The sequence below is a fragment of the Pieris rapae genome, chromosome 18 (genome assembly GCF_905147795.1).
Source record: "Pieris rapae chromosome 18, ilPieRapa1.1, whole genome shotgun sequence".
Taxonomy (NCBI): domain Eukaryota; kingdom Metazoa; phylum Arthropoda; class Insecta; order Lepidoptera; family Pieridae; genus Pieris; species Pieris rapae.
Genome location: NC_059526.1, coordinates 1,497,210 through 1,511,596, shown reverse-complemented (window position 1 = coordinate 1,511,596; position 14,387 = coordinate 1,497,210). Strand labels below are relative to the sequence as shown.

General features: G+C 32.4%; 1 protein-coding gene across 6 annotated transcripts in view; it reads left to right on the top strand.

Moving 5' to 3' along the window:
• The window catches only part of LOC110998241 (forkhead box protein P1), a 50,241-nt gene extending 47,470 nt beyond the window's left edge, over positions 1 to 2,771 (top strand). For all 6 annotated transcript variants that reach the window (XM_045632198.1, XM_045632195.1, XM_045632197.1 and 3 more), the window contains 2 exons: positions 282 to 430; positions 1,276 to 2,771. In XM_045632198.1, coding sequence (XP_045488154.1) covers positions 282 to 430; positions 1,276 to 1,436 — 310 coding nt within the window. In that variant the 3' untranslated portion in view covers positions 1,437 to 2,771. The remainder of the gene's footprint in view (positions 1 to 281; positions 431 to 1,275) is intronic.
• The last annotated feature ends 11,616 nt before the right edge of the window (positions 2,772 to 14,387 follow it).

Genomic DNA, 14,387 nt, shown 5'->3' with positions numbered 1-14,387 from the left:
CAAAAAGTGTTGTAGTATCATTGTTTTATTTATTACAATTTTAAGTTAGGCTAGATGATAATGTTCCACGATGAAGAGACAATTAAAAAAAAACAAAAATATCTTTATTCATAAAGATAAACAAGTACACATATATGTCAAAAAAATTAAATTAGCCAGCCAGCCAGCCAGTTCTCAAATCAAGGGCGTAGAACGGAAGATAAGAACTGGCGATAAACTCTCCGCCACTCTTTTTAATCGCCAATTGAAATAAATGTAAATAAAATCAGACTTATTTTCAGCCGACCACAAATGATGAACGGTTATGGTAACAGCAGTTCTTCGCACGACGTCAAAGCCGAAGATCTGAGTGCTAACGACGCACAAGACATTAAGCCAAATATTTACGCGCTGAAGAACGAAATGCAGGCTTCTGATTATACTAGTAAAGGTATTTTCAATTATATAATTAGTTATTATTTGGGATTTCGAAAATTATAATAAAGCGTTTAATTCCATAGTGTCGAAAATTACATATCAAACAGGTGTTAGTTTTGTTATTATACCCTTACCGTTTACGTTAGTAATTTTTCCATTTCTTTGTCTTCTGTAGTATGAACCTCGTTTGGGTAAAGGCCTCTGAAGTTCTGACCTTCTAAACTTTGTATGGATCTGTTAATAGCTTCATTTATATTTTACTCTTCTTTTGAATATCAATAAACATGTCTAAACTATGAAAATTATTTATAATTGAAGAAACGAGATGTTTTTTTGTCTCTCCGCAACTTTAACATTATCCTGAAGCAGGTATTTAGAGACCGAAGTAGAAGATAACATTTTTAGCAACCAGAAGTGATAATTAAATTAAAAAAACCATTCGAAATAACCTAAGAAGTTATTTTATGAACAAACTAAGAAAACACGGTAATTTAAAAATCACAGTAAAATTATCTTAAAACTGACCTATACAAACAAAACAACACGACTTTAGATATTCTAACAACAACCGTTAAACTTAAAACAATAACACAAAATCACACCGAATAAAAATAACATGGAACGAACTCACAGTACGCGGCTTCGAAACCAACCACCACTCTAGTCAACGTCCGGGCAGCAAATGCCTTTTTTTTTTTTTTTTTGAAAGGAAACTCGCTGTTGTCCTGAAGGGCCTTTACAGCTCAGCACGGAGAGCTAGCGTGCCACACTGAGGCCTTTCTTTTATAGTAAGCGGGTGGGGATCGAAACCACCCACTGTAGTTTCTGCTTTTAACATATTAGAAACTTCCTTTTTAGGTGATTACTCAAATTCCACCAAGGAGTCTTCGAACAACCGCTCCAGCGAGACTAGCCCGTACAACGAGTACGTGCGTCCGGAGGACAGATACCGGGCCCTCTCCCACATCAAAGACGAGGCGGAAAACTTGTCCCTCAACGAGCAAAGGTCTGACAAGTAGATTTTTAAATTTGGAATTCCATCGAAAATCATCGAAGTGAACTGAGCAATACAAAGTGATTACGAATTTTGCACTAGCATTATCCACAATATTTACGGGTAGTTGTATTTTGTGAAGTGTTCACTTGACTATAGTTTACCAAAAACGTTTATTTCACCCGGTTTTAACGGGAAGTATTATTTTTAGTTCTAGCTATTTTGAATTGTTAGCGGCATTGTTAGTAATGCCTTAATAAAGGTTCATATCAATATTGAAATATTTAAAAGTATTTAATCATTATTTGTAATAAATAAGAACAATAAGTAGTTGTATCGTTAAGTATAGTACATTTGCGCAAAGCGTTTTGGTTCGCGTTCGTTCCTTGTTAGTTTGAATATGTTTGCTTAAAGATTTGTCTCAATTTAATTGAAATCAGTGAAATTTTTTTGATCTAAAACGTATAGGATCCATAGATTTGTAGTTCTGATTTTTTATACCAATAATTTCTCTAACAAGGAAATAAGATCTCAAAATTTTGCAATAGCAACACTTTTATTTTTTATATTCAATGTATACGGAATTGATCTGAATTATTTCTGTGTTAAGTGCCATACTGAGGTACTATTTTGTGATTTATTTTTTTGTTTTATAGGCTGTAAATATTTATCGTGATTATCATGATATAAATTAAGTATAGTTAAGATCGCGTTTAATTCGGATAATTTTGAATTAACATAAGAGATTCCCAGTACAAGTTTCCCGACTAAATAAAAATAAATTTATTGAAATAAATAATTAAATTAAATAGGCTTCCTGAAAGCCCATATTCAATCCGTATTTCCCCTTGTTTATTGGCTAGCATTGTGGTTCAAAAGTCCAGTCGACATCTGTCCCACAATTCTAAGGTCGTTTCTCATTTCAATGGAGCACGAAAGAACATTTTTTCGTCAACAAGTTGATTGCTTTTTGCACCAAAGGTCATTTTTGGCACAAATCACTAAATACTTGTGTTAATTCAAAGTTTTCCCTTTGCATATTAAATTGTTCATGTTGTAGAGAATTTAGTAATTTAGAAAATTAATCTCTCTGATTTCTTTGTGCATTTTGTTTTAAAGTGCATTTATTCCGAATATTAAAGGGTGTAAATCATATCACAGTGTATAGTTAACTAATAGGCAGTTGAAATGTACGCATTTACAGTAGTTTAGCACACTTCACTTAGAATTAATGTATTTAAACTTTTTGGTTACACGAGCCACGAGTTTGAAGTACTAAACGGTTTTGTAATATGTGTGACATATCTTGAAATACACGAAATAGCACACACACACATATATATATACTAGCTGTCTCGAAGGTTTGAAGGTTTTTCTTATATTACATAGTAGTAAACTATTCAAGGAAAACTGTAGCAGAACTGGTGTGTAGATAGCTTATGTGAAACGTTGGTACTTTTAACACAGCGCCATCTGTTAGAATTGTATCAAATAATAAACAAATAATTTGCAATAAAATAAAATTGCGACTATAATTAAAGATCTACGCTATCCTATCTCTTAAGTTGGACCAGACTGCACACGGTGTGCAAATTTGATTGATATCGGTTCGGTAGTTTAGATGTCCATTGCGGACAAACAACGTGACAGGAGAGTTATATATAATAAGATATATATATATATATACAGCGTCCTTACTTTGTAACTTCCAATACAGCGATACTGATTCCAACGTTATCCGTCTTAACAGCGCTGTCGTCAGATCGCGCGGAACAAAAACTCGTTCAGTTCGGAATCGCTATTAGAACTTACTGAGTGCCCAGGTCGTCGTAAATTACTCATTACGATAGCCTTTGATACATCAAACTCATGGCTTTATTGACGTTGTTTAAGGATTCGATACAAGTTGACTCAACTTTTAAAATAACCGATTTTACAGTTATATAAATTTAGATTTTAAATGCCAGATTCAATAGTTCTGTAATTGTTTACACAGGCAAGAAAATTTAGTTATTACAGTACAAAAAGCTTTTAATGTGGAATTGATTGATTATGTACAAATTTTAATTTAAGATTATTTGTACAGTACGCGCTTTTGTTATATATTGTTAATTATATGATTAATGCTTAGATTTTTTAATATATACATCACAATTTATATATTTGAGTTTCAGCGGGTAAAACACTAAAAGTTATTCTAAATAGTATAAAAAATTTACTTGTTTGAATCCAGTACGTTTATAACATCTAAGTCTTTATATCACAGACTTACATTTTTTATTATTATTAAAAAATCTAAGCATTTTAAGTTAACAGTGTTAAAAGACATGCATTGGAGTTTCGTACCAAGTAGGCATTTTATGTAGTTTTAAACTTTGTTTAGTCTCGAGTCTCGATCGATATTGTTCGTTCATTGATCATTGTAAATTATACTTAATTAGTGTTGTATTAAACCAAATTATTACAAATAATATTGTCTTTTTATTATTAACTAGCTGACCAGGCTAACTTCGTAACCGACCGAATTGACCTAACAGTCTAATACTATCGTGTTAATAAATAAATAAATCAGTGGCACTACAACCTCTTTTTAGCTCTTGGCCTCAGATTTTTGAATCTGTTACATTATCATTTTTAAATCTAATAGGCAAGTAGGTGATTACCCTCCAGTGTCTGACACACGTCGACTTTTTGGGTCTAAGACATGTCGGTTTCCTCACAATGTTTTCCTTCACCGTTAATGTTAAAAACGAGAAAGAAAGTCCATTGGTACGGCCGGGGATCGAACCTACGACCTCAGGCATGAGAGTCACACGCTGAAGCCACTAGGCTAACACTGCTCTATGCACTATCGTGTTAACTTTATTTATACTTAATTTAGGATTTCATTAAATAACATTAATAATATTTATGCAAATACGGAAATATTGCGTAAGAAGAATGGCAGTTTTACACATAAGGCCTCTTCTCTTTAGCTCTAATATTGCCGTACTGCATGTTAAAGCACTTTCTGATATACAACACTTTTTGATGAGGTAACACATGTCTTCGATCAAGATAAAAACCTTGTTATGCATCTCCAAAGTCACCTCAAGATCGGAATTTCTTGAACTGACAAGAATTCGATGTAAAATTATGCGTAGTTTTGTCAAGGGATGGCTCTTTTATGACAATTTTACTACGCACCTACCGTTCGTAAAATTACTGAATTTATTTATTGTTATTAGATAACTTATCCGCTATTTTTTTGATTCCCCCAAAAAAGCAATAACTAACATCGGTCTAGCCGATCTGGAGTTATAAGCGGTGTAACTAACATGACTTTGTTTTGTATATTTAAAAGATGACATACAAACAGTGGTTAGCTAACATTTGTCAATATGAGTAAGTATCAGTTATGTCAGTATAACTTGTAATTTAGTTTTTTTAGCGGTCTAGTATTGTATTGCCCTATTTGGGTAAAAGCCTCTTCCATATTTTTCCATATCTCTTTTTTATTTTTCTGATTTAAAAATGTTTACATGTGATTCCCCAACGGGTCTTATAGCTTACAAGCGATTTCTTCCAGACAAGAAAAAGAAATAGGTAGTTAACAACACAACACAAAGCAATAGCAATACGTACTAATTATAACTAAACTAAAATTTATAAAAGCGTTAGTGGACTCTTTTTTTAATTATCAGTCTGTCATCCCATTGTTTTTGTATGAATAATTACCTTTTCCCTTACAACTGATTTTTGTGTGTTTATGTGAGTCAAATTTAGGATATACTGTGGTACAATCAAGACTTCATAATTATTATTAAAATTTCATATCAACCATTGATCCGCTGATTGTGGTACACCGGCAATGGATGGCGTTAATATTCCAACACAATTTTATTTTATTAATATTTTACTAGTGGATTTGACACATCTTTAAAAATACATAATTTAATTGTAATATTATCATATCATTAGAAAAACCAAATCAGTTTAATTTCACAACTTACCAATGATATGACAGAACGCACATACATACAATTAAACTGATTTAGTTTCTATAAAAAGGTTTAAATAATAATATAATAAAAATAATAAATGGTAAACCTTACCACAGTGGCAGTTATAGATTAATATAGACGCACAAACAGGTAATCACCGCTAGACTTAGAACGCACTGCCAATGTTTCAATGTTTTAAAAATCATGTACATGTACAAAAATACAAATACCTTGTATCGAAGCTTTGGCTGTTCAGATGTTATTTACCTTATCTTAAATAAACACAACTCAATAAGTGGTAACAACTAAACGATGCAGGTGGATTAAGATCACTATGACATAAAAAACATCTACAATGTAAAAAATCAAATATTTTCATTTAATTTCAGCTTATCATAGTTAAACGAATATGAAAAAGTAATTTCATCAATATACCGCCCTGTCTCGCATGATTTATGACAAGAACAAGTGCATTAGTGTTGTGCCAGATAAGGACGAACATCGATAAAACTAAGACGAAGTTAGAGATAAGTCAGACTATGGATTTTTTTTCACTTACATTAGCAAAGGGCTGGTAAGTGAGTTCCTAGTATTTAAGTTATTTACTGCTAATATTTTACATCCACAGACCCACAATAGGGTGAGATAATGTCTATCAGACACTATTACGTGGAATGCTAAAAATAAAAACAGCAAAACGCATGCAAATAAAACGATTCTTGTTTTCCGTGTGTGTTATTCTCGGGATGAAGAACACAATAATCTGCTAATTAATAAATTATTTGCTAATATTAAATAAGCTACATACGTTATTTATGTTAATTTAACGTACTCCATGAGTTAGTTTAGCTTATACATTCTACAAGGATTTTGACAATGGCGCTTATAAAACATAAATCTACGTGAGCAGAAATGGACAGCCTTGAATCATATTAGATCTAGTTATTACTAGTAGATTAGGCTTATTATTTAGTTCTTTACCTTCATAATCCCAATTTTTATTTAATAAGTTAAATAAAAAATATGAAGTTGAACAATTATTTTGTTTCCTTTGTAGTAGAGACTCCTGGCCTGTGGAGTTCAAGTGTAAAGGTGCTAATTAAAGATTTAAGTTGGCGATAGAAGATAGTGCCGCTGACACCAGAGCTTGTACTCTCTTCGCTTCTTGAAAAAGTATCGCAGTATAGTGAGAAAATGCTGCTAGCATTAAAGATATTTCGAATTTATTTAGTTCTCTATTTATCCATTTATACATTACTATAAATACTATCTAGATTATTAAAATTGTAAATAATATATATTGTACTAGAGATATATACTTTAAATTTTGTTACAATAAAGTTTGCTAATCATCTAGTAAAACTGTGACGAATATAAAATAAAATGTTCTAAAACTATTTGTATTACGTAAAGGGGAAATATAAAAAAAGTCATGAGGCCAATAAATCCCAATACTTAAAAATTATCGACATAACCGTCGCATCACTAACCTGACATGTGGCTCTTAATTATAACCCTGCGCGTACGCAACTACAAAAGCAGTGAATCTACAAAAAAATCTAAAATAACTGTACGTTAATACCGATCTGGTTACTGAACTCTTCGTGATAAAAACTCTTTTTTTTTCACGCACATGTCTACGAATGGGTTAAGATTTTTTGTAAAAATGTGTCGTTTCGATTCGAAATGGAAAGTTAGGGGTTAATTTAGTATTGGGCGCGTTATTTTCGTTTTTTTCCGATAGAATGGGATGAGTAATAGGACATATGGTAATTATTAGAATTTTGTCATGCGACACACGTGAGAAATGTTTTTTTATTGCTTATCAGATTATACTATTTACGGAATGACTTTTAGTTACTTAATGATTGGAATTATTTTATTTATTACTTAAATATTTATACATTTTATATCAATAAATAACAATTTTCTACATAGGAATAATAAAAAAAACTTGAGAGTTGTCAAGGGACAACTGGATGGAACAAAGTTCTTTTCGATTAATTAATATTTTAATTGGTATCATAACAGTTTGATAGATTTTCTTAAAACCAATATTAATTCATTGCATATTAAAGTTTTAAGAGACCACGTATTTAAATATTGGAAATTGAAATTTGGAAAAAATAAAAAGCCAACACCACGAAGTGTTCCTCGCCCGACGTTGCTTAACTTCGGAGGAGAACTGGTACATTACAACAACTATACCAAAAAGTATCGTGACAACTTTCCGTGAGATTTTTTTTTCGTCTAGCCCCCTTTCACTACGCGCGATAAGGAACTTTGTTCCAATAATTTTAAAGAATTATTAATTAAAACAAATGTATAAAGTTATATTATATGGGCTTAAATGCTAGCATTTCTTCGCTGTATTGCGATTCTTATTGGTTAATCGAGGATAGCATCACCTCTGGGGTCACCGGTTCACCGGATCTACCAGTCACTAACTTAATTCTTGAACTACAAGGCTCAAGAGTCTCTACTCCAATGTCCGTCATCAGCAATAAAATGTCATAGGACTTCTGTATGTAAAATTGTTCAGACATCCGGAAGACACACTTATATAGTTGCATCTGAAGAGGGCTTCTACTCTCTCAAAATGTCATAAAAATCGAGCATGACGTGCTGACATAAGCGAGCCCTCTGGCATTGAGAGTGTCCAATGTCCATGGGCGGCGGTATCACTTAACATCAGGTGAGCCTCCTGCCCGTTTGCCCCCGGTTCTATAAAAAAAAAAGCTGTAACGCAACTACGGTTCTGAACTTCGAGGGCGATTCATCTATGATTTGTCTATGGCGAGAGAACGTTGAGGTGTTTGCTGCCGCGACTAATAAATGACCCTGTCTATTATAAGATAGCCTAACGTTAAGCAACATATGAAGTTGAAAAACTGTTTTACCTACAGTTGTCGAATAATAAGACTGCTATAGTTACATTTATATATAGTATATAAATTACGGACACGTGAATTTTAGTTCAATTGCCAGCGAAATACATAAACACTTCGGTTAAAGTATCAGTAAAGAAGGCGAAATACATATATCCATCTGGCGAGTTATGCCAACAAAATGTATTAATTTATATATGGCCAAATTTCAACAATTATTTAATAAGTTTTAGACAGTAAGTAGGCAACTGGAAATGGATAGATCTACTCCGAAGAACTTCCAATTGGCCGAGGACGTCCCAAGTAAACCTGGCAGTTCAGTTGAGGTAAAGAGAGACGATAAGTCTTGGAGAGGAGTAAAACACGCATAAATGAAATACGTCCTATAGGACTTTAGGTCATACAATTCAGCTATTTTATAAAATTTAAACAGAAAACCTTTTGCTATCCATTAATCATTGAAAAATCTTATTTCAGAGTTAAAAAACGTGATGAAATCATGCTTTAGAACGTGTTCAAATACAAATAAACAAGACATACATTAAAAAAATTAATATCTAGTTTTCAAAGAAAGTTTATTTATAATCGAAGGTTTCGTCCACATTGTGAAGCGTGTGGCACAATTTCTGAGTGTTATTGTATTTATATCTTTACCACATATGCGCGTGCGCATAACTTTTTACTAGCGCGGCCCGCTTTTTAACCGACTAGAAAAGGTTTAGTTTGTATTATTGGAATCGAATAATTGTTATGTGGAACCAACTGCCCACTGAAGTATTTCTGAACCAATTCGACTTAGGGTCCTTCAAGAAAAGAGCGTACCAGTTCTTAAAAGGCCGTCAACGCACTCGCGAGCCTTCCAGCATTGATAGTGTTCATGGGCAGCGGTATCACTTAACATCAGGTGAGCCTCCTGCCCGTTTGCCCCCTGTTCTATAAAAAAATATGTATCTATTTAAACTTCTCAGCAGGTATGTTACATTTCTCGAAAAGTCATATAAACACATGATTTACTTATTCCAAATATGGGAATATGAAGGAATTTTGAGAAAACAAATATCTTAGTTAATCTGTTTAACTTCATTTGACATATTATATTTCAAAATAATAATAAATATATAAAAAGTGGTTTACGTTTTACTATAAATATGTTTTTAAACATATTACAGTTACCTAATAAATGTATTATTTTACTAATAATTATTTTGCATCAACCATTAGAACATTAATTTGATATCATACTTAAACAATGTGTAAAATTCCTTTAAAGCCAAATTTGCACAAAAATGTGTGGCAAAATATTCGAACTTAACATACATAATATTTTTGTATTATATTCATAAAAATAAATTATTATTATTATTATTATTGTTTGTATTTCATTAAATTCTTGTTGCATTTGAGAGAAAACCTTATCTTGCTTTTTTGTAGATAACAGATATTTTTCTTATACTATTATACAAATTCATAATTAACTTATGGAAATATAATAAAAATCATTTAAAATTAAACACTCAAAGCGGTTAGTTATTTCGTATAAAGCGGGCCGCAGATGGAAAGAACATGCAGAGACATGTTAATTTGGTATACCACCGCGATGTTCAGTGATTCTCAAACTTGCTTTCACCTACCACAAACTATAAACACGAAATAATACACTAAATATTACGTTTTGAAAACATATAGTTTTAAGAACACGCAAAAAATGATTTCACAATATAAACTCAAGAACAGAGAAGTTGTTCGTACTTATATTAGTTTACTGAGTTTTAATATCAGAATTCAGACGTCAAGGCAGAATACAAAATACCTTCCGTAAGTCGTTCAACAACTGAGCATTTTTTGACTCACGGGGTTTTTGCCGCGCACTACAAGTATGTGGAACTAGCTGCCCACTGAAGTAATTCCCTACCAATAAGGGTCCTTCAAGAAAAGATCATAACAATTTTTAAAAGGCCGGCAACGTACTCACGAGCCTTCCGAGTGTGAGTGTCCATGGGCGGCGGTGTTACTTAAAATCAGATGAGCTTCCTGTCCTTGCCTTTAACATAAAAAACAAAACAAAACTGGACTTTAAAAAATTCTTTTACCATTATTGTAACAAATTTATGTATTTATTAAGCTTTGGAAGGCTGGCAATCATATTTTTTAATGACACAGAATAAAATACGGTATAATAATATTTATCTAGACATGTATTAAGACTAATTATTTGAGAATCAGTGTCTTAGAACAAGTGTAAGCATTTCTCGTTCGTCCCAGATAAACGAGTTGAAACAATAGTTAATTTAATGATTAATACTCTTTGAATTAATTTCGGTCAGCCTTGAATTTTGTACGCGCTTTCAGTGTTTTTCATGTGGAAGAGATTAATGCAATGATTTATATTCTATAGATATTTATAAAGATAGAGATAAAAAAATATCTCTGGGTATGAAAGTCTGACTGAGAAATAATAACCATGTTATTTTTAAATAATCACCTAACAATTATAAAAAAACTTTTAACAATAAAGATGCAAGTAGTCATTCACAGATTATTTGGTAATTCTTTTCTACCGAAATAATTATGTTTACATTATAAAAAAACGTTTTACATTAATGTTTTTTTTTCACTTACAAAGCGTTACGAATGTTGAAATAATAATAAAAATGTCATACATATATATAATTGAGCTTAACATAAAGTACTATTCGTCTCTTTGCCAAATTAAGTTTTCTCTGTGATGAAAAAAGATTTATTGAATTAGTCAAAAACACCACGGTAGCTTGAATAAATTTTTAATAAACAAATAAACAACTATTTAATTTTCGATCCCAATATGTACGGTTTAATTTGAAATCCAGCCCACAAGTCACTTTTCGAGCGGCTTAATCCCTATAGTTGCGTAGAGATGTGGGATCTTTCTGCTTCTTCTAACGCATTTACTATGGAAAGTGTTCAGAGGAGTTCTTCAGGCTAATTCCAGCAGCTGAGTTTCATCGTCGGTCGTCAAGTCAGCATACAAAATACCATCCGTATCACCTTTCGAGGTGTGAGTTGAGTGTTTAAAGTATTACGTTACCTATAGAATGTGTCGTCTGAAGTTGTATCTGTACCAAATAATAAAGCTAAAAAAGATGTACGTCTAATTCACCGATTGGTGTATGTATTGGCAAGTACCTACTTCATCAGATTGGTGAGTTAATATTTCACAGAATTTTCCTATTGAACTTTTCATAATTATGCAAACTTTACTATCAGTATAATTATACGTTATTCTTTCGCCCTATATTCAGTGTTAATTGATAAAAAAGACAAACGTTAATTCTCAATAAAATTACGTGAAATAGAATGTGAATGTTACGACCATTAACTCGTTGAAATCATCTATGTAGCACACGTGTCTTGCATAAGTGCAACATAATAAAATCAACCGAACGTTGGGGACATTTCACATTACATGAAAAGATAATTAAACAATTGTTTAGACACACAAAACCGGCTAATACATGGAAACGTACGAATTCTTAAAATGCCGACATAGCACTCGCGAGCCCTCTAGCATCGAGAGTGTCCATGGGCGGTATCACTTAACATCAGGTGAGCCTCCTGTCCGTTTGCCCCCTGTTCTATAAAAAAAGTGTGTGTATAAAACATGTCCCTTGGGAAATGCTTGGTGACTTAGACTTGTTATTATGAGATAATAATAACAAGTCTAAGTCACTTTTGGTTTCCGTAAAGTTTGGACATACACAAACAAGAAGAGGGAAGGAAACCTAAATCAATTATATTTTTTTAATATCCAATAAAAATCGATTAATACAGTAAAATATTTTACAATCACGAGAAATGTTAAAACTTTAATTGGTTTATCAATGATTTAGTCGTCGTCTGTATGCATAATGATTTGTTAAGAATAGTTAAAGCCGTGAAGCAAACATTTAAATAAGTGCACCGTTTATCGTTTTTTTTAATAACTTGGTTAGAGACTTTTGCTGAATTAGTTTCATTTCAGTTTTCTTCCAGTATGTACCTATGTTTTCTCTTTCATATAATTTGTTAATGCAATCTGTTTTGGTTGTGTGTATTGTCAACGTGTTTTCTTTCATTATATAGATATGAGTTAGCTGCGAGATTACTAATAAGTAAATTACACCGTACCGCGTTTTTATTATGATTTAGCGTCACAACAAGCATCGTATGTGAAACATACCCAACGGTTCCTACGCGTGTAGCTCTTATTGGTTTTATTTTAATAACGGCAATGTTATTGATATTATGAACATCTTGCGAAGCGAAAATAAATTTGGTTCGATTGGCGCACGACCTCTCTTTTTTTAACTTTCAATTGAAAATACCCAACTTTTCAAATAATATAAGCTAAATTTGATTAATTAAGTAATATATGTACTTTTTAAATGTGAAGTTTAATGTTTTAAGTACTGGATAGTATTTAATTTATGTTATTTATATTTGGGTTGTCTGCAAGAATCTGCTTTTAGCAGGGAGACATTTATATCCTTTGATGTATATTAATTTTCTCCAGTTTTGTGATGTAAATAAAGTGTGTTCATTATTTTATTTAAAAATATAATAAAACATATATTATATTTATTTGTTCTACTATAATTTACATATACAAATATTTAATATTAGCTATTTCTACTACTATAGGAAACTGAACTTAGAGCAGCCTTAGCCTAGTGGCTTCAACATGCGACTTTCATCTCTGAGATCGTAAGTTCAATCCCCGATGCCCTCTGCAATCGAGAGTATGCATGGGGCGGTATTACTTAACATCAGGTGAGCCTCCTGCCCTTTTGCCCCTATTGTATAAAAAAAACCTACATGATCCATTTACAATTGCTCAGCTTATTCTGTCAGTGTGACAGGCACAGGAGGCTGATCAACTACTTGCCTATTAGATTAAAAACGTTTAAGTCAATTCAGCGGATTATTATATAAACGGACATATATAACCTGATTTTGTATATATTCAAAATAATGTATGGTGTTCACTTAAATTGCATATAATAAAAAGTGCATCATACTTCATGATGATGATGTATGTATTTATTAACGTGTAAAAGTTAAACGAGTAAAATACAAAATACAGATTTTAAGATGTCAATAGTTTTCGGATACCTATTCAGTTAATGATAATATGAAATTACAAAAATATTTTTGTAAATTTCCGTCATGTACGTCATGACGATATTTGATTTAAATAACAGGTGAAAGAAATGCTTTGCCAAAAATCAATTCAAAATAATTTCACTAAAAATACTAGCGGCTAAATTTTTATAGGCAACTTGGTAGATATATAGCTAGCAAATAACCGATGAGTGCACTAATCATGCAGCCGGATCTTTGACGATTTGCTTCACATCTTCTACAAAATCGTTGCATTTTTTATAATCACTACATAGTATAAAACAAATTCGCTTTCTCTGTCCCTATGTCCCTTTGTATGTTTAATTCTTTGAAACTAGGCAACGGATTTTGATGCGGTTTTTTTTAATAGATAAGGTTGATTCAAGAGAAAGGTTTATATGTATGTATAATAACATCCATTAAATAGTGGAGAAGTACTGTTATTTTTGAGGTTTCTAATGTGATGTCGTAAATAATTACATTTTTTCCGCTTGCATTGCAAACGCAGGCTGAACCCTACGAGTTTTATCAAAATAATGTACAGTAATACCCCGACTTACGCTACCTCGACTTACGCGAATTCGGAGTTACGCGATTTTATTTTCTCGTCTATTCGTTTTTGTTTGAACGCCGCGCAGTTAAAGTCAAGCGGCGGCGTTTGTTTTTGACTCCCCCCCGGCCCCCGCCCGGATTATTATTCGTTCAGTTTACGACAGGCACTGACGTGTAGTGATGTAAACTGTGTAGCATAGTGATGATGTTCAAGAGCTTGTGGATTCACACAATGAGGAGGTCACAAATGATGAGCTCATATCAATGCATGAACAAGTCACAATGATGAACAATGATGATTCTTTGGATCCAGTTCAATTGGAAGATCAGATGACAGTTGGAAACTTGACAGAAGCCCTCAGTTCGATTGAAAAAGGGTTAACAATTTTGGAAAGCATAGACTCCAATGAAGAGCGC